The following is a 22,225-nucleotide window of genomic DNA, read 5'->3' as shown; positions in this document are numbered from 1 at the left end:
TGAAGGGCCGAGTTTGCAGGCATGAGGAGTCACAGGTGGGTTTTATTGAGCCCAAAAATGAAACAATATGTCACAAAGTTCTGGGCTCATAAAAGAGGTCAACTAAACACAGCTAAACTATATAATACTTTCACATGAACTGAATAGAACTGAACATACTAAACTGACCTAACTATGACAACATCTGACCACAAAGTGGAACATATAAAATGGCTGATGCGACCATTTTTGAAACAGAGGCAACACAAAGACAAACGCCATACCACCTAAACTAGAGAAGAGTCCCGCACACTGACCATTACGCAAGCAATAATTTATTTAGAAAAATACAGTCAAACGTTGTATTTTTTCTAAACTTGTTTTAACCGTTGTTTCTTTCTTCAGATTTTAATTGAGGTTGATTTGACATATTTACACATTTCAAAGTTAATTTAAAAATCCTATAGCTATAGGACATCCTGGTGGTTGAGTGGCTTAAGATATTACATGAAACATTTCTGGTGCAATTTCAGTTGGGCCCTTCATTGCATGTCATTACTCCCACTGACAAATCTATCCATTTAAAAGCAAAAATGCAATAAAAAAAAGATCATCGTTACAAAAGTGATAACTGACTGAAAACATTCTTTTTGTGCACACAAGTTATCTAACTCGAAGGAAATGGTTTGATATTTTGGGAAATACGCTTATTGGCTTTCTTGCTGAGAGCTAGATGAGATGATTGATAGCACTCATGAAAGAGATACCAATCTTCTCATCTAGCTCCTGGCAACAGAGTGAATAAGGGTAGCCTATTTGCAAAAAATGTTTCACTATGTCTGTAAATGCTGCTGTTACTTTTCAGTAGTTTTCAATTTCTAATGGCCACACTAAACAATGTCCCTGTTAAAAGTCCCCAAACAGAGGCCACCTGACTACACCTGAACTTAAAATCAAACACTCCTGCACGGGAAGGAATTGTCCATTTCAATCAATCCACCTGATTAGAGGCTTTATATACAACCTTCCTCCCTTTGTTCATTCTTTTCCACCCAACCATGATGTGTGCATCCTGTAAGTTGATTTACTTTAATGTTTTGATCGTCATTAATGCACACAATTTGTACATTTGATTGTTAATGAGTTTTTGTTATCTCGTTGCAGAGTAAAAACCACACACACCCGGACAGAAACAGGCAGCAAAGAAAGTGAATTGAATCTGAATTGAATCTGCCTTCTGTCAATAACTCTCTTTAACTGCCCACCTGCTTACTGCTCTTCTACTGCTATTCCATGACACCAATTGAGTCAACTCTCCAGAGTTTCCTTCAGTCCCCGTCACCTCTCACCTGCTCTGTGAATAGCAGTGTGTTTTGTTTGTGACTGTTAACTGGTGCTGGCAGGTCTCAGTGATAGGAATTAAACAGATTGTCTGCACATAAGAGACAAAAAGAGAGAACGTGCGTCCTCAAACAGGTAGGCCACACGGTCAGCTACGGGATGACATCATCACCATCCTCGCATTCTTTTCGTCTCGTGCCCAGAAGACGGCGGCATCGGGCTGAGCAAACGGCAAGATAAAACCGCTACGTCACACACTCTCAGGAGGCGAGCTGGAAGATGGCATGGTATCGCGAGAGCGACCGCAGCGCTGGATGGCGCTGGTGGGGGCTGATTGCACCCACGGCTCGCCCTCTCTCTCGTTAAATCACACGGTAGGACACGCGAGCGGACGGAGACAGGCGGCGATAGCACCCGGGGTGAGTAAAATAACCTGCACACTACGCACTGCATGGGCTCCATCGCTGCTAGAGCGGCCGGGTGGCCGGATAGCATACACCATCAGTAGGTGTGTGTGGTTAAAGGGGGGGGGGTCAGCGTGTCGGCCAGATGTGATCCTCAACAGATGTGTTCTCCTGACAGTCTCAGAGGATAGCTGTCATCTTCTTCTCCATCATTATCATTAGGCCTACTCTCATCAGCACCACAAGCAGCGTTGTTACCTCGTGCTGGGTCCCTCCCCCCCTCTGTTGCTCTCTATCTTGTCAGTTGTATTGTTTTATCAGATGGTCTCGGGTCAGTAATTCCCCTATACGCAGCAACTCTCCCTCGTGCTGCACACTGGTTGCCGCTTCAACGGACAACAGCATCCCTTCCCCTCAAGTTCATCCCGCTGTCATCACAGTCCCGGTTCGTTTTTACAGTTACAGGTGTTCAGGTAGAATACATACCACTACTGTGCGCTCGGCTCCTGTCCTGTACTGCATGTTTTGGTGTCGCGCGGTGTTTGGTGGACTATACACTGTGTGGACTTGTTGATGGATGGCCGAGAGACCGCAGCCTTTTACCGCGGCGAATTCACGCTCCGCTGTCTTCGCTCCCGGGGGCCGCTATTGATTTAACGTTGCGGTTTCGATCCGCGTGATTGATGACTTTGGCCCGCATCACCGCCAGCCTAGTGCCGTAACATTAGCGATGGTGACACAGCCCTCTGCTGCCTGCCTCACGCGCGCTCACACACGTGCATTTTTACGAAATAAAAGGGAGAATAGGGTAGGCAGCCCCATCATTAAGCAGGAGCACATAGGCTAGGCTACTTTTGTTTTGGCTACTTGTGAGGACTTGCGGTAATTTCTGAAGGCTATTAAAACCTTATACTATAGCCTACATGCCCAATCCCAACCCTATAGTACTTCAGTCTTAACCCTAAAATAAATGCTTAATATTGCAGAGACTAGCATGCTCTATCCACATGGGAGATAAAATGTGGCTGGTTGAACAGGTTGAAATGTCCCCACAACACCAGCAATACAAACCACACACACACGAGGACACACACAGCTTCAGCAGCACACCTTCACCCTTGACATTTAAGTTGGACTTATCAATTTCAGTTTTTGGAGATGAAACACTGTGGAAGGCAGTGAAGTTTTGCTTTGTGTACTTTTTTGTTGTTTGTAAATAGTTTCCATAATATTGTGTGTGTTATCTGCTGCCTACAAATGTGCAATATCCACTCATCCTGTTTTAGCTTAGAAACATCAACTCAATGCCAATATTAGTACTTTCTTTAATACAACATGTCCTTATATACTCCGCTGTTCCCATATTTTATGAGCTGTCACTGTAGCTTTGGTACAGTATTGTCTTTTAAACTGTATGAGTAGTAGGGATTAGGGTTGCACAAAATATCGTTTTTTATTGTCATCGCAATATCTCTAAAGGCTGCGACACATCGCGAAAGACACTCAGAGATTTTTTTATTAGTAGAAAACTGCACTTTAAAATGTAACTGTCAGTCTTTTTTTAGAGGTGCATTTTATATTGAATTCTATGTTTAATGTTCAAAATAAAAGTGTTGGAAATGATTTCCTTTCATTTATTTAAATTCAACAAGCAATTCGTCATATTTTAGCAGAATACTGAAAGCAGCAGAAATGCAGAACTGAGTACACTTCATTTGTCACAAGTAATATCGTTATCGCGATATTAATGTTATTGCATATTTTCCTCATATCGTGCAGCCCTTGTAGGGATGTCCTGGAGGGAAAACTCACTTAACCTTTTATCTACAAAATAGTTAGGCTTCCCTCTCAGAGCGACTTTTCCACCGGCATTATTTAAATACTCAAACCAATGATATGTGATGTTGTACGTTGCTATGGTGGACAATTGGGAGAAGAACACCCTCAGAGCTAAGGATGAAGATCTTTGTGCTCAGGATTTGGCTTTTGGATCTATTTTTAGGTTGTTTGTTAGTTCTCCGACTGTGATTGTTTATACTTTATATTTATTTAAAATATAGATTATGTCTTGTATTTCAGTTATTTGTTGACAGATACACATGCACACTGCTTGTCTGGGGAAATTAGTTTGTCTTTGAGAAACAATCAATCTCAAGGACTCATTGACTTATTGCATGTGCCTGCCATCATGTGGTGAATCAATTTAATCTAATATGTCTATTTAATTCACTTAATTGGTTTAAATCCTCTGAGTATTTCTTTCTAGACGTGTGTGAGTGATCCCAGCTCGTGTCTCGGTTTCCCGAGGAATTCATTATTGCAGACATTTCAGTGTAAAGTGTTCTCTCAGGGTTGGGCCACATGTATGGGATTATACAAGGGTTGAGGTAAAAGGAAGAGCAGATTAAGTTATGGAGGAGGAGGAGAGGAAAAAAAACACATGCTTATATGTCGTCTTTGACCGTTACCATCCACAGGAGTGCTCTTTCTCTCTTTTCCCCCCTAGCCGGTCCACTTTGGCATGTGGTTGGTTATTTAATCTAATGTCCCACTTATTCCTCTTCTCTCTTTCCCACCCACCTGTTCTCCTCTTGTCTCCTTTTTTTCTTTTCTCATTCCCCTTTCCGACCACCTTGTTCTCCTCTTTTCTCTTATTTTTCCCTCTCATACTTTTCGTATCTCCCTTCTCCTTTTCATTTTTATTTCCTATCCTTTCTTTTTTCTCCTTTTCTTTCTTTTCCTCTCTTCTTTTCTCCCTTCCTTTTCTTCCCCTCTGCTTTTCTTTCCTTTCCTTCCTTTTTTCTTCCTCTCCTCCTTAAACTGTAAAAAACCCCCACATGATTCCCAGCATGTATCGTAAATAAGGATGGTTATGTAATAGCCTAAATATTAAGGAAATATTCATCCCTCTTCATTTTCTACTAATAGGATTGGGTTTGCACATGTGCCACGGCAAAAATGGGTTGCATCTAGGTTATAGCGTGTGTGTGTTTGTGTGTGTTTGTGTGTGTGTGTGTGTGTGTGTGTGTGCGTGCGTGCGTGTGTGCATGTGTGTGCGTGCGTGTGTGTGTGTGTGTGTGTGTGTGTATTTTGTGTGCATGCATGCGACAAATGTGTGTTTTCACATACTTTAATGTTAAAGCGTATTGCTAAGCGGGGAAATGACCTTGAAGCATACAAAAAAAAAGGATCTCAGTCTTGTTAATATGCTCACACATGCAGCCGCGCATGTGCCTACTGTATGTTCACACACTTGAAACACGCACATATGTATAACTTCTCTTTAGATTTGAAGTGAGGAAGAGGAGAAAGGGAACACAGACGGGAGGATGAACTCTGGGCTCTCCCTATTGTCAACTAAGGCTATTTGAAGTTGCACATAACCCAGTTACAGGGAAACCACTGTGTGTGTGTGTGTGTGTGTGTGTGTGTGTGTGTGTGTGTGTGTGTGTGTGCGAGCACATGCATGTAAAGTTTTTCGGCAACGGAAAGGAGGCAGAGAATGGGGGAAGAAGTGGAGTGAATGAGAATGGAAAATAGAGGTCAGTGGAAGAAAGTGAGAGACAGGGCAGGAATAAAGTGAATGAGAGGGAAAGAGAGGAAAGTGCAGTCAAAGGAGAAGGAAAGAGACATGTTTGTGAAAGAAAAGATCAAGACCTCTGTCTTTTACAGGGATATATAAATATACTTCTCGCCTTTTATATTTGCTTGAGTGGGAGGGAGACAGTGTGAGAGCCAGGCTATTGTCTTCGGGGACAGTATCAGCTCTTTGTTCAGCCTGCATGACACCGGTGTCACTGTCACCAAGCCCCACTAACCCACAGCACAGAGCCAGAGAAACAGTGGCAGTAAATTCTGATTATAAAAAAGTGTCATTAACAGCAATTTATTTCCATTCAACTCTGAGTTTGTTTTTGAATTTCGAAAATGTTTTCTCCTCAGCTGAAGTGAATACATATTTGCATTACTGTAGATCATTTTGGACATACTGAAGATGAAAACAAAGAATTATGGGACCTTTCCGGGAGGTCGTACTTTAGACGTTGGACAAAAGTATATGGACTCTGTCATGATCCTGGGTTTCGTTTAGTTTCCTGTTTTCTCTTGTCTTGTTTGACTTCCTGCCTTGTGCGTTTTCCCGCCTTTGAGATTGTCTGCCCCGCCATGATGTGTTTCACATGATGTGTTTATACCCTCATGTTACCTGTCTCTCGTTACAACCCTCATTGCCTTGTGTATTTAGTATGTGTGCTCCCTTTATCTGGTGTTGTATCTTGTGTTTAGATGTTCTGCCTGTTTCTAGTGATCAGTTTCCAAGTGTTCCTGTTTTTCCCTGTTTTCTGGATTTCATACCTGCTTTATTTGGACTGTAAGGTTATTTTCATCATTAAATCACTGAAACTCTCCCTGCTACCTCCTCATCTATTTTTCTGCGTCTGGGTCCAAACCTGCAGTTCCTGAAACTGACAGACGTACTTTTCTGTACTTTTGTTCTGGGGCTGGTTTTCATGGTTTGTCCTTAAGTTCCAATTCCTTACTGGAGGTTTTGATTTCAACATTTACAATTCCATGACAAACTCCATCTGCTGAGGAAGATCGTGTGATGCGATTAAAGCTCCACAGCTACTGTGTGTTAGCTACTTGCAGACATTCAATGGTATTTTAGACAATAGTGTGCTTCCGACTTACAACAGTTTGGGAAGACCCTTTTCTGTCCCTCATTCACAAAGTCAGGCCCATGAAGAAATGGTTTTCCCAATTTTGTGTGAGAGAAATTGACTGGCCTGCACAGAGCCCTGACCTAGACTCCATTCAACACCTTTGGGATGCACTGAAACGGCCCAACATCAGTGCAGCCAGGTTGCAAAATCTGGAAAGCCTGAAACCAGAACAGTGGCTGTGATAGCAGCATAATAATGACTATTGTTTTGGAATAAGTAGTTCAACAATCGCATACATACTGTATGGGTTTAATGGCCTGGTGTCCACTTACTTTGTTTAAGTGTCCATATACGTTTGGCCATATATGTATTTTAAACAAGTAGTTCCAAACCTTGTGGCTCGGGAGCTCTCAGCGCCTGCAAGTGTTTCTGCTTCACAATTTTTTCTTTTCTTCTAAGCTATGCTTTTTTTATTGTGAAATTCTGAATTTACCTTTTCAAGCCTCTAACAACTATCCAAGTAAAACTGCCTCCAACTCATGAACATATGCAGGTTCACAAGCCAAAAGGTTGGGACCCACTGATGTTGGTACCCCAATATTCTCATACTGACTTGTGGAGTCATTTTTATTTTTGATAAATATTAGTATAAGTGAGTAAACAATCCTTTGTCAGATGTAGAGGAGATACTTGGAAATCTTCATCTTCCATTCAGCTTTTCCAATATGATACATCACACATTGCATACAGACCAAAGTGAACCAGGAGAAATAAAATGACCTCAAATATATCACCAAAACAGAGAGTAAACAACATGAAAAAGAAGTGATGAAGGGAACAATGGGAAGAAAGCTTGATCCGTGGGTCATATGTGGTGCCACTGTCTCTCGATTTCGCAGAATGTTTACATTCATCATAGAGATGTGGATCAGAGAGGAAGCGTCACAGTGTGCACCGGGAATCAAACAGGCGTCGAGCCATCCTTTGGATTCTGTCCTCGAATAAACTCCTGCAAGCTTCTGAAGTTCTGCATGTCGCTTGATGAGCTCAGTGGAAAAAAGTGATAGAATGGAGAAGACAGAGGTGAAGAGGAAAGCAGTGGGTTTGATACTGAAAAGGTGGGGCCTGAAATAGTGCAAGGGACAGGGTGGAAAGGGAAGGTATGAAGTAAAATGAACACCACTGGGTGGGAGTAGTAGTAACAGCAGTGGTGACAGTATAGCAGAACCTTGAAAACAGCTGTCTGTCTTCAGTGCTCCCTGCTGTGCCCTCGCTGGCTCTTATCGATCCACAAGTAATCATCTGCTGTCACACTGATACACACATCTATTTAGATACAAACGGAAAATAGACTATTTAAACGTCCCTTTGAAGTCTTACTTAACATTAAACCTACCTTATACCTAAAACCTTTTTCCACACATCACATACAGTATACAATCGATGCTTGTTCCTGTGATTTGTTGAAGCAATATCACACTTATTGTAAGTAAAGCAATCTGAGTGACCAGAACAGAAAGAATGTATGTAATGTTACATTAGTGTAAAACATGTTGCAGTTGTAAAACTATAAAGCATAAGGTTGGCAGTAATAAACATTTTTCTTATTGTCAACAAATACCCCATAAACACCAAAACCAATAATTCAACACCTGACCCTAAATCCACATCCTGACCCTTGAAGAACTCAGGACTTCATTTTGTGGCAGTTTCCCCATGCTCAAAATTAAACTGGTTTCCTTAAGGTAGAAGATAAGGCCTCACTAGTCTATATCCTTTGTGTTCCACTTCCAGGATTGCTTCGGTGCTGCAGGAAATTCCGCCGGATGCATGTATTATCCGTTTCCTTCTGCTTTCTTTGTGTTGGAATTTTAAATTCAGTGGATTTATGAGGACTATTGTTGACTGCTCCTCAGATCTCTGCAGGGTAAATTGCAAATTGCACATTGTGCGGAGTTTAGCGCCGCCCATGATGATTCTGATTGGTGTAAAGAAATGCCAATAAACCAGAGCACGTTTTCCTCCCATCCCTGAATGCTGTATGGAGTAGCTAGACTCTCCTTCAGCGCGCTTTGGAGGAGGGTCTGGCAAAGCGAGACTAAGGCCTCACAGACGACACATACACATGCTGTGTCTGGACGAGTGTCTTGATCTTAACATCTCATGTGGAAAATGTCTTCCATGTGTGGTCGCTGTTTGGGCTGCGACCACGGGTCCTGATTTCCTTATGCCAGCGCAGGGTCAGGGAGTTTGATTGACTTGTGCCTTGACTCACTCTGGCTTCCAGGAACTCTCTACCATCAATACACATCATCATCACTCGCCAGCCCGGTGTGTCTGTGTGTTTGTCTGGGTGTGTGTGCTTTCTCAACCAGTGCAGCACAGTGTTTTTTTCAGTTAAATCACATGGTTCGGCTTTTCCCCCGCGTGCCTGCTGCTTGGCCTATTTCCATGGTAACTAGCCGAAGATGTGGACACACACACACACACACACACACACACACACACACACACAGGCCACATAAACAGCAGTTGTGTGAGGTTTTGCCAGAGCTATCTCGGTTGTGTGTGGCTGTTGGGTGCAGTCAGAGAGAGGATGTGTGATCACACACTCCACACAGGCACAGTGGCACACACACACACACACACACACACACACATACACACACACACACACACACACACACACACACACACACACACACACACACACACACACACACACACTGTATGCAGAGACAGAAGCTCAGGATACTGTGCTGTACAGGAAAAGTGGCACACAGGGGCATGCCAGCCAATTCTCTTTATAAATCCTCTAGCAATTTGGATTTGTTTGTTTATCGATGAATGCATTGAATGTGAATTTCTGTTTTTCATGTAGATAGATAGATAGAAAAGTGTGGGAATTTGTCAGTATGCAGTAGGACTGTGTGACTAGTGGATGAACTGACATTGCAAAGTTGCATACTTTTTCCTTCTATATTTGCTCCAAAGTATTTAGATCATTACATCACCCCTACCTCCATCCCACCCCCTCATCGCCCCACCTCACCACCCAAATCCCATGTGGCCATCGCCATAGCGACAGCCCACGCTGCTTGCTTGCTCGCCGCAACATCCCTGTGCCCTCTGGCCTTTAGCCAAGGGGATGCTGTGGTGGCAATGCAACCCGGCAACCAGGCGAGGGAGCTTTGCCAAAAGTGGGGAAGCTATAGGGGAAGAGAAGAAGGGAGGGAGGCAGCGAGGGACGGTGGAGGGGGGCACTGCGGATCTGTTAGCTACTGCCCTGTGGTGTTATGCAACTTCATGTACACACACCCACGCACAATTACTGTAGGGTAACAAACACACAAACTGCCCCTTTTTATCTCCCTCACACACACATTCGGAAGCTGTACAAAGTGATGCTCGAACCAGTATAAGCTCCAGATAATGTCCCTAAGTACCGATTATGAAGTGACATAACAGATTTCTCCAAGCGGTCCCTGTGTTGATGCAGTGCTACACTGTTCACTGTGATGATTGTCATGATTCATGGTACAAAAGCAATGAAATGATACGTTTAGATGAATCGATTTTTGGCCACTAGGGGGCAGAAGAACATGAAAGCAAGCTAACAAACACAGCCACTCTTCCTTAGCCTTAATAACCGTCATGGCTAATGTGTTAGCAAACAGTTGCCTGCTTAAATATCAGTCAGGGAGCAACATTAGCATTACTTTGGTATTGTCTTTCTGTCCAACTAAAACATGTAAGTTCAAAATGTACTCTCCTTTTACAGTAGCTCTGTTTTAGTCTCCACCAACTTCTGTTAAATATACGGAGTGTCTATTTGCACCCCAGGTATGAATAGCCTCGGCCACACAGCTGAGCTATTCACACCCTGTGACGTAACAACAAAAACACGTTGCCCGCGTGTGAGTGATGGTTCCATAATGAATATTCATGAATCTTCCCCTACCACCCTGTAAAAAAAAATATTGCGGCCCGCGCAAGTGTATGTATCAGTGTCTCTCTGAAGTGTGCGAAATATTGGACACTGCAACGATAATATTCCAAAAAGGTGTAATACATGAGTAGTATGGATAACTGTGTGTAAATATATGCCAAGGTACTGTAAATGCACAGGGGTGCAAATAGCATACATTGATATTTGTACCAGACGGGGTATTAATAGAACACATTGCTGTGTGCACCGGCGGGGTACGAATAGCATTCATTTCTAATTGCACCAGGGTACAAATAGCATACACTGCTAATTGTACCAGTGGTGCAAATAGCCTCACCCTTAAATATATCTGGTTCTTCTAGCTGCTAAATGTTCAACTAGCCTCTCCATGAGCTAGCCGCTAACTGTGTTTGTCTACTCTTTGACGCTGGGCAGGCAGTGTACAGTGGGTTTATTGACAATGATGACACTATGCTGTACAGAAAATATGCAATAAAGCCAAAACAATTAGCTACAAGGCTAAAACGCAACACAAAGCTGTAGCCAGGGGTGTCGGACTGGGGGTGGAAATAGGACTAAGTACCCAGGGCCCTCATGTGAGGAGAGCCCAAAAAAAAACTGCTATGAATAGCTGTGGATGAGGGGAGAGGCCCATAGAGAATGCCTTTCTACAGGGCCCAGAATTTTGTGCTACGTCCCTGGCTGCAGCATTGGATGTTAATCCTCTTTGATTTTGCCACATTGCACATACACGTGCTTGATTAATGCAGGTTTAATGTTGATGTAATCCTTAAAAGCAATGCAAGGAATGTTTAAGTAACAATATCCCTGTCTGCCAAACATCTGAAAATCAATGACATTTTTGGGCTTGGCTAGGTCAGTACCCCCCACAGTTAGCTAGCTAATACTATAGAGCTGAACGCTACCAGGGTAGCCTTTAAATATTGTTTTGCCCACGTAAGTCACTTTATAATCGTCAGTATGTCATAATCAATCGGGATGCAATAAGCTTATAAGCAATGGTCAAACCAGGAGAGGGTGTCTAGCTCCCAAACGGCATTTAGAGTTTTTATCTGCATTGCTAACACTGTTTATACAACTGATGGAACACAGTATATTATGCAGCATATAAAGTTAACATCTATGTGTGTTCTTTCTAGCTGCTTGTGTGAGGTTTACTAACAGGTTGGCGTTTGTGTCTTACAGGCAAAGTGAAAGAGGAGACGAAAGCATTGAAGGGGTCCCCACATGTGAGCAGGAGTGCTGCCCAATCAACATTTATCCATCACATTCTGCCAAATTTCGCTTTGGACACGCTCTCATGTCCTCAGACACAAACTGCTAAATCCAAGGAGCTAGAAAAAGAAAAAGCCAACTGCTGGCTCCAGCAAGTGGACAGATTTTTAAGTAAAGACACGGCTGGAGTGGGGGAGCATTGTATGGGTGCCAGATCTCCCTCCGAGACACACCGCATCTCCTCGATCTACGGCTGTCGCCTCCCTCCTCCACATCCCTCCATTTCCTCCTCTTCCTCCTCCGCTTTTCTCTCATTCTCCATCGTTCTCTCTCATGGGAGTGACATAGAGGCCGTCGCTTGGTCTGCTGCCCCGCCCCTTACCCGCCTCGCTGTGGAAACGGGGGCGTCCAGGTAGTGATGTCGTGGAAGAGGAACTACTTTGCGTCGGGTGGCGGAGCAGTAGGCGGGGTGCAGGGGCTGGTGACCCCGAGAACCATGACCTCTATCGCACCCAGCAAAGGTCTGAGCAACGAGCCGGGACAAAACAGCTGCTTCCTCAACAGCGCTCTGCAGGTCAGTTGGATAAACACACACAATACACAAGTATTAGGGGAGTAAAATGTTTTTAATGGAGATTTTTAGAACCATGTAGTGGTCTTGACTGGCCTTAACTAAACCAATTTTCATAAAAGAAAAGTATCGCACACTGGTCTAAAGGCTTCAAATAGTTTTGGCATGATTTATTAACCATTTTGCTAGCAATTTTATTTGCTAATAGAAAATGTCAAAACTACAGTATTTGGATCCTTTTGGACTGTTTAGTGAGTGTAAACTTTTCTTCCCACCAAAAAGCTCCCAAAAGAAGCAGTGCAGGCCTGCAGAGCAGCACAAGAAGAAACCAAGTGTCTGCTGAAGTCTGTGGGTTGGAGACATCAGACAGTAACTGAAATATTAAATATGATGACTTACTTTGATTTATTTTATGTCACTTTAACGTGACTTTACTCCAATTACTTTCTATCCCCTAAAAGTGGACAGATGTTGTAAAAAAGGGACATCATTCCTGACTGATTAGCTCATGTGGGTGTGAATACTCTTATATTAAAGCTGAAAATCTGCATTTTAATCTTATATTCATTGTTTCATTTCAAATCCAAGGTACAGAGCCAACACAATGACAACATGTGTGACTGTACTAACACTTTAAAAATGCACCCTTTCATGCTAAAACTACATAAAAGTACAGGCTTTTACAGATAACAATGCAATATCATTGCTTATTGTGCTTTTACTTTATAGTGACAGCAAGTAGTATAGTGTTTCCTCTGAAATGTCATTCATGCCAGAAGCTGTGTCTCTGATACTCTTCACATTTATATACTGAAAAGAGCTGTAATTTTATCTTTACAATGTAGAATTTTGTCATTTGTCCGTGCAATACTGGCAAACATACTTTCTAATAAGGCATACTATATTTATTTGCACTAACTGCACAATGCTGAAACACACACTCATGCACCCACAGTTCACATGCCCCACCGCCCCCCCCTCACACTGCAGTAAATTGATATTTAAGCACGACAAGGATGAGATTAGGGCCATATTAATGGGTGTTTGCGTGTTTTGGTGGGGTTTGGCACCACTGTCAGTCTGGCTTCAGTGTGGACGTCCAGTCTGTGTGTGGAGTGGGTTACACTGCGCTGCTACTGCTGCATCTGCGCGCTCTCTTTACACACACACACACACACACACACACACACACACACACACACACACACTCTCTCTTGACTTCTGGCTTGTAAGAGAGCGAAAGCAAGGGAAGAAGAGAGAGAGGTTGGAGTAAGCTGAAGAGGGAGGGGGGATGATGGGGCAGAAGCTTAGTGAGATTTGAAGAGAGCAGAGGGATAGACGAAGAAGAAGAGAAGTTGCTTAAGGAGGAGAAGAGAAGAAAGAGGGATGAGGAGTATACAGTATGAAAAAACTGAGAAGACTAAAGGGGATGCTGCCAGGCGAAAGATTGGAATTAAAGAGTCTGATAAGGTAGGAGCAAAAAATAGAGTGTTTGTGGTGAGAGGAAGAGAGATAGATGAAAAGACAAAGTGAAGGACATAAGGTTTTATTTGTGAAATGAAAATGCTTCAACAACGGCATGTATAGCAGCTTCAGCGGGGAGAGAAGTGGGCCATTTCAAGGACACACGAACATGTACACACACACACACACACACACACACACACACACACACAGCACACACACAGCACACACACAGCACAGCGTACACATACAGAGGAGAGAGTATGTTCAGGACACAGATGAGTGAGGATACGCTTCATGTGTACATGCTTGCTTATATCATCTTGATAGATTTACGTAAGGGAGTGTGCGTCAGTGAAGTATGAGGGGTCAAAGTTCAGGTTTAGGACAGACTCGCTCTATTGGCATTACAGCTGCAACTAGAAATGATTGATTCATTGATTTGTTTTTATTGTTGACAATTTGTTTCTTTGGTCTATTAAAAAATGTATGATGCAAAATGTTAGATAGTGAAAAATGTCCATTACATTTTCCCAGGGCTCAAGATGATGTTTTGAAGTTGCTCAATTGGTCCGGCCAAAAGTCCAAAACCCAAAGATATTCAATATAAAATGATATAAAACCAAAAAAGCAGCAAATCCTCAGATTTAGAAGAAATATTTTTTTATTTTTACTCAAAACATTACTAATTAATCAATTATAAAAATTGCTGGCGATGAATCTCCTGCTGTTTTCTCGTCAATGCACTTATTGATATTAAGTGAACTACTCTTTGCTGCTTCTAAGGGCCCCTTGGCCAAGGCAGTTAACCCCCTGCTGCTGCAGTGGAGCTGCTGGGTGGCAACAGCGGTGGTTATTGGTTATTATTGGATGTGTAAAATTTAATGAGAGCGAAGGAAGGTGCTATGAGGTGAAGTGTGTGTACACCATCAGCAAGTTTTAACTGTGTAAACATGTAAAAATAAAATAGCTAAAGGAATTATAGGCTTTGATGAAGCAGAAACACATGGGTTCACTCATCCAGCAGTGTTTGTGTATGTGTGTGTGTGTGTGTGTGTGTGTGTGTGTGTGTGTGTGTGTGTGAAATGGTTGCAGTTTGGTTATGTTTAGGCACCTTAGTTAAGTTTAAAGCTTTAGTGCGTAACTTTCTGATATTAATGAACGTCCGTTACATTCAAGCCATTGCCAAATGAGTTGCTACAAAGCTAATTAAGACTATCAGCTCCACAAAACTCTCTCTGTATTTCTCAGTAAGGCTATGTTCAGAAGATTGTGGCGTCCGGTGACTTTCTCACGCAGAAACTTGAGTGAAGATAACCTCTTCTGAAGAGTCCATATCATGTTTTTTTTAATTAGTTTTGCATGTTTGTTTGCATGTTAGCTGTAGGGCTTGGCTGCAGCATCTCTGTCCCTAGAAATTAAATTTGTATACTATGAGTTTTGAAGGAAATGTAATCTAACATACTGTAATGAGGAAATGTTGTTAGATAGATAGATAGATAGATAGATAGATTTTTATTGATCCCAAAAATGGGAAATAACGCTGTTGCAGCAGCAACATATCAGACACACAGCACACATACAGAGTATACATTAAATAATAGGAAACAATATACATGAAATAATAATAGAATACTACACAAGCAATATTTAAAATATATACAATTTGGAAATAAAATGTACAACTGTTTCAATAGATATAGATAAACTTAATGTGCAAGTTGGAGAGTAAAAATGTAAAAATTAACGTATCTGGCAAGTCACAAAAATGTTAATACTGAACATGTCAGTAAAATGTTCACTGGCAACTTATTTTGTTTGTTTTCCACTAAAACATCTTGCAACACAATATCTGCAAGTAACAACTACAGCATTATTTATTTTTTCATTATTATATTTGGACACTGGCAGCACTTGGTTAAGGTTTGGCAAATACCATTGTTCTGGTTTAATATAGAAAAAGTCTGCAGTGACTTCAAGCACTTTAACTTAAATTACTTTTGATGCCTAAACATAACCACATGGGACTCAGGATGTGAACCCCCGACTCTATCACAGCATAATTGGGAAAACTATTTAGGAATATAGAAACGTAATTTCTAGAACACAGTGTTGCACTGCAGCTAAAGAATGCCCTGATTGACATTTTCTAGCCAAGTACTTTTGCTGATGGTCTGCCTTAATGTTTATGTTAAGACACTTACATTAGAGGATACAGGACCATCCACTGCATAGATTGTTTTACACTTTTATTAGGCCTCCCAACGAGTCTTAGCAGCAGTGCAGGATTTAGCAAGAAGCAGGTGGGATGAAATGGAAAGTATATTATGTCTATAAAGCCTACTCAGCAGTTGATGAAGATGTTGGGAGGAGGTGCAAAGGTTGGTTTGGAGATCAGGTGATGATGAGAGGAAGACATTTCGAACATGTCACTGTAAGTAAAGCACAGGTTTGAAATATTAAAATTAATGATGGCTGAATTCCATTTAGCAGCTTCAGTTTCAGGGTCCTGGTAAAGTTCATCCTGGCTCACTGTCACACTGTCATGGTTTACTGGGACACTTGAATGTTATTAGTAACACCTGTGCTTTTGCTGCTATGACAAGTCAAAATGTCTGCTGTGAAAACCCATTGGCTGTCAGATAGATAACCGAAGTCAAAAGGGCAGAAAAATTATGAAAGTTATTGTCTCCATGGCAGCAGTATGATGTGATACACAAAATGTACAGAAAAAGAGATGCCGTTGCCTCGTGTGGTAACAGGAGACTGGAACAGGAGGAGCAGGAGGAGGTCGGGGAGAGCAGAAATCAGCCAGCACTGCCAGTAACAGCGGTGTGAGGCAGGTAGAGCAGATTATGAGAGTGCAAGCTTGTCAGATCAGATAGATACCTTTTATTGTGTTAATTAAATACAATTGGTGGCTTGTTTGAATGTGATTGGTGTTAATAAGATCCATTTGATGCTGATCAGATTATGTATACGACCCCAATAAATCTGCCAGACATTCCACTTCAATGACAGAAACTGTTTTCCTTTTTTTTTTTTAGATTAATCTCTATACACAAATTTATGATTGTATTTGTGCACCATTTTTGCAACAGTACAAATAATAGGTACCAGATTAATAAACTCACATAATAAGGGTTGTAGAAGTCATAACTAATGGCTTTATTTATGTGTAATAATGTTTTTCTTACAGTTCTGTCACTTGTGTCCATGTTTGCTGTTAATCAGTAAAAGTTAGTTCAGCTAGTTTTAATAGTTTTGCATTAAAGTGCCTCAGAGGAACGAGTGTCTCTAACTGCAGTTTGTTGTGCAGTTCATTCCAGTAGTGATGTGGGTAGTACCAGAAACCAATCTTTCCCAGTTTAGAGCTGGTATAACCTGTTCTATGATCTGGTGTCGTGGTTATTCAGTTTGAACTCAACAAAGGATGTTAAAGTTGGCCTTGTTGATTTGGACACCAGTGGTTACTGAGGCAACAGCAATAAAGGTGCAATAATACAGCAAATATTCTTTGAGCAGCTATTTGCAGATTGCAGTTAGTGCTTACTGGGGTGACACACACATTGCATTTATTGTTGCTGCTTCACAATAAAAGTTACCCCGTGTTTCGCCAATTGAACTCTTTTAATGCTAAGCAGTAGGAATGTTTGTGTGCTTTAGCAGTAACTTAATACAGCTCTGATACAGTGTAAAAAGAGCAAACAGTGAACAGGGAGGTTGTTATCAATGAGATAAAATTGCACTGGATTTTATGCATGCAATGTTTTCCTGTAAATCCCTCATGCTTATAGGCAATCTGAATTAGAGCTGTAATCAGGCCTTAAAAGTTAGGCCCGATTCGGCCCGAGCCCGTCAAGTACATTTTGACTAAGACTAAGACTAAGACTGAGACTTATTTGGGCTTTTTAAAAGCCCAAATAAGTCTTCCAGAGACCAGCCTCCGTTTCACCTCCTCAGCATCCATTTTTGCGCTAATCGAAACGCATCACCTGACCACTCATTTACCGCGCAACCCGGAGCGCAAGCCCAAGCCCAGCCCGAGCCCGTGTAAAATGATAGAAATTAAGACTGAACCCGTCCCATCAGGTCCTGTCGGGTCCCGTCAGGTCCCGTCGGGTTTGGGCAAAGATCTTCAGCTCTAATCTGAATCAAGCGTGGGAATGGCAGACTCCGCCACAAGCAATCAAAACTAAAGTACTCTACAGAGAGATAATTACTGAATGTAAAAAAATGGGGTTTGATTTCATTAAAAAATCTCTTCTCACACTTTACTTTTTGAATTATCTTCCAAGACCACCACGGCCAATCAAATACTGGCATTTCTGCGTCCAGTATCATTGGTTAGAGTTGTCTGACTCAAATTACAATGACAACGAGCAGCAGGAACATGACGACTTCCTAAAAGCATGAGCTGATGAGGTCAATTTCTATTCCATGTATGTTTTCTTCACTTTGTTAGTTAGTTAAACTGTAGTTTTCTTTCTCTGAGATGCTCCTGCAGATAAAACAAGGGAAGTCAAAAGGGGAAGGAGAGCGAGACAAATGATACAAATGGAAGAAGAGCAGAGAAAGAGATAGAGGGATGTGTTTAGAGCGGGAGAAAAAGAGACAGATAGATAGATAGATAGATAGATAGATAGATAGATACTGATGAAGAGAGATGGGCACGGAGAGAGTGTGCCCTCCTTGTGGCTGCTGCAGTACTGTGCAGGGTGCCGATTCATCACGACCAAGTACACTACAGAGAGAGGAGGGGAAACAGAGAGGGGGGAAAGGTAGAACGCATACACTAGCGTCAGCATGCAGTCTGTCATCCTCCGCCCCCTCTTTCCTCCACCTATCACTCTCTCCTTAACACACACACACACACACACACACACACACACACACACACACACACACACACACACACACACACACACACAGTGCAGACTCATATTGCTAAGGTTGCCACACATATTGGTTTTGTGTGTGTGTGTGTGTGTGTGTGTGTGTGAGTCTTGCGTGCATGTAGACCTACAACTGTATGTGCATACTGTGTGTGTGCTGTGCAGCTTAGTCGAAGCCTAAGGGACAGTGTTGTGTCAATATTATCTTTCAGCATGCTGATTGAATGTACTAAGAGCTCTTTCCTCTAATTATGCACTAAAGAGAGAGAGAGAGAGAGAGAGAGAGAGAGAGAGAGAGAGAGAGAGAGAGAGAGAGAGAGAGACAGAGAGAGAGAGAGAGAGAGAGAGAGAGAGAGAGAGAGACAGAGACAGAGACAGAGAAGGACGGACATGAAGAGGGCTGTCTCATGCAGACATGGTTTTCATGTGTTCTTCTTTGTTTTGCTTTGCGCTGGTCGTTTTCTGTCCGTCTGTCCCGCTGCATCTCTCCCTCGGACTCTTTTGTTGCTGAAAATATGCAAAGTAGAAAACACACTCAGTGGGAGCTGCTGGGAAAAACATTAGCTGTAAAGGGCTGCAAGCCACACAGAGCTGCGTACTGGGGTGTTGATTCTCTGCAACCATCTCACATTACAGGAAGTCATTTGATTCAATGTGAGTTTAACAAATATTGCTTGATTTTTAAAAGCTAAAGTGTTTCTCCCTGAATCTACATATGCAAGTTACCATTAAAGCACCCAAACTTAGACAAAACATCAGATTTAACTCATGAATAAACAAATGGATAATAGTTTACTATAGTCTAGTCACCAGGATGGCAGCATCATTTCTCTTATACGCAAATAAAATCAATCAAGCCCAATCAAGAAGGCTCTAGACAACAAATGAATGTGGCCGAGGTTGCCATGGCAGTACCTGAACCATGGTGTGCAGTGTAAAGGTAACAGAGGAGTCCTTCCCTACAGTCGTAAACTGTTTGTTTGAGCCAGTTGAGCTTTTAACCCCCTGAACTGAAAATATTATAGTACAGCTTGACCATTATTTTGACAGTAACATCTGACATTTGACATCCAGATTATGCATCTAGATCAGTGGTTCACAAACATTTTTAAACCATGCCAAAAATAAGTCCTTTAAAGTCTTTCCATCACTCGCTCTGTCAGTTACTATTCCTGACTGCTGTGCACCCAGAAAGCATGTTGAGTTGCTATGGCAATCGGCAAAGATGAGCTGTCCTGTCTTAGCTACGGCATAACTGCATATTTAACAGTTAAAAAAAAAAGGTGATCAAAGCTTATTTCCGTTTCAAAACATAATAGAGAATTGTAGCTAATGTAAGTAAATATTGCCTCGTTTTTATGGTGTGAACACATTACAACGTTGATGATAAAAAGATAGAAATGAACAAATCTTGTGGCCCCCTTGGTCTGTCCTTAAGACTCCCCACGGTGCCATGGTACCCATTTTAGGAACCACTGATCTAGAAGCAGATTTATTTAAAGGTCCCATGGCATGACAATTTCACTTTATGAGGTTTTTTAACATTAATGTGAGTTCCCCCAGCCTGACTATGGTCCCCCAGTGGCTAGAAATGGTGATAGATGTAAACCAAGCCCTGGGTATCCTGCTCTGAGAAAATGAAAGCTCAGATGGGCCGATCTGGAATCTTGCTCCTTATGAGGTCATACGGAGCAAGGTTACCTCCCCTTTCTCTGCTTTGCCCGCCCAGAGAATTTGGCCCACTCATGAGAAAGAGAGACATCATGGCTTGCAAACTAGCGAAGCATGGCAGTTGGTCAAGGCCACACCCCCACCCTCCACCTTGCCCCCCCTCTCTCCTCCTCAATAGCATTTAAAGCTACAGACAGAAATGGCACATCCTAAGGAAAGCTCATTGTGGGACTGGCTCTAGTGGCTGTAATTCTGCACCAAGGCTGAATTTCGGGAAAGAGACTTCAGATACAATATTAGGGGACCACTAAGGCCTGTATAAAAGCTTCCAAAAAGCAGCATGTCATAGGACCTTTAATGTGTAAATGGGACTTTTGGACTATAGTTTACCAGTGGGCTATAAAAAAAACTATGCATTCTTTTGCATACTTGTAGCTCAAGCAAGATCCTGGTAAAAAAAAAGAAGCAATATCATGTGAAACACAGGACCTTTCAAGAAACCATTGAAAACCCAGTTAAAATATTAACTATTATCAGTAGAGCCTGGGCGGTCCTTTTCCTCTGTGAAACATCACAGCTACACAATTTCACAATAAAAGTTTGACGAACCGCTGTTGCTCAGAAAAAGAACAAGAGGAGAGAATGAACAACACAGAAAAAGCAAACAGTAGATCTGAGACAAAACATTATTTCTATTTCTAACTAAAATATAAAAGTATATCCCATTAAAAGAAATAAGTTGATCCAGTTGCTTTATTTCTTTCCTTTTTTTTCTGTGTGTGAATATGTATTTTGTCTCTCAGGTTCTGTGGCATCTCGACATCTTCCGCAGAAGCTTTCGGCAGCTGACCACACACAAGTGCATGGAGGACTCGTGTATCTTCTGCGCTTTAAAGGTAAAACACTCTGGCTATGTCCTCTAATGACTTGTGGAGGTCTTACTGTAAACATTAAGCAGCGGTCATTACTCCGTTGTGTTGGCGTTGCTGTTTCGCAGTTTATTTTTTATTTTTTGTTCATTCATTTCGTTCATTCCTTCTGCTTACAATACAAACATTGTTGTCAGAAATGTAAACCAGAGGTTGGGACTGAAGTACTTTTACTGAAATGGTGTACTTACAGTATATGAGGTACAAGTACTTAGCTTGAGTGTTTCTCTTTTGGGGGACTTTCTACATTTCCTCCACCACATTTCAGAGGGAGACACAGTACTGCATTTCAATCAGGAGAGACTTTGTTGCAGATATGCAAAGATTTATTGTACGATATGACATGTACAGTCTTTGGAGATTAGACTCCATCATTATTAAATGATATATAATTAGGGGGTTAGAAGGCCAGAAACTGATCCCCCGGATGGAGTCTAGACACTGATGGCGGTGTGAGGAACCCGAATACCGAACCAAGGAGTCGATGGCAGTCTGGTCGGAGGAGGAACCAGGAGCCGTGCAGGATGAAGACCGGAGGAGCAAGGGGAGGAGGAGGGTTGTGTTCTTAGCCTGAAATGACAACTGAGCAGCAGAGAGAGACAGGTTTAAAACAGGGGTGTCGTGCTGTGCTGTGATTGGCTTGTGAAATTCAGTTTTAGAAGAGAGAGAAATGTGATTAAGTTTAGAAGTCTTCCTGCAAGAATTTACGCTGAGCTCCATTTATCCAACAACTAGAGTAACATGACACAGAGACTGAGATAAACTTACATGACATCGCTAATATGTGTCGTCGTTTTCCCCTCTTTCCTTCCATATTTTCTGTAGTAGTAGGAGAGACCTATCTCCTAATAAACACAGCAAGGGAGATTCTTGCACGGGGTTATGTAACCACTGCAACCAATACTTTTAATCCAAAATGGAAAAACAAAAGCGCATTCGCACGCAAAATAAAAACACCTGCTTTATTTATACAGTTCTAATATAGAATAGATGTAGAATAAAGTTCTTTTTTTTTTTTTTTTTTTTTACATAATTTTTTGAGCATTTTAGGCCTTTATTTTTTATAGGACAGCTGAAGACATGAAAGAGGAGAGAGAGTGGGAATGACATGCAGTAAAAGGCCGC

At 41.9% G+C, this 22,225-nt stretch overlaps 1 protein-coding gene across 3 annotated transcripts in view; it reads left to right on the top strand.

Annotated features, from left to right (window-relative positions):
• Positions 1-1,608: 1,608 nt before the first annotated feature.
• Positions 1,609-22,225, top strand: part of usp54b (ubiquitin specific peptidase 54b) — a 55,822-nt gene continuing 35,205 nt past the window's right edge. For 2 of the 3 annotated variants that reach the window (XR_004107650.2, XM_031315000.2), the window contains exons 1-3: positions 1,609-1,739; positions 11,541-12,144; positions 20,975-21,067. Coding sequence is in view for 2 of the 3 variants with exons in the window: in XM_031315000.2 (XP_031170860.1) it covers positions 11,989-12,144; positions 20,975-21,067 (249 nt within the window). In the remaining variant the exon portion in view is untranslated. Of the gene's footprint in view, positions 1,740-11,540; positions 12,145-13,431; positions 13,612-20,974; positions 21,068-22,225 lie in introns of those variants that run through there. The other variant, XM_031315001.2, reaches the window with a different exon arrangement.

Source organism: Sander lucioperca, chromosome 22, assembly GCF_008315115.2.
Source record: "Sander lucioperca isolate FBNREF2018 chromosome 22, SLUC_FBN_1.2, whole genome shotgun sequence".
NCBI lineage: Eukaryota > Metazoa > Chordata > Actinopteri > Perciformes > Percidae > Sander > Sander lucioperca.
This window is presented reverse-complemented; position numbering and strand designations above follow the sequence as displayed.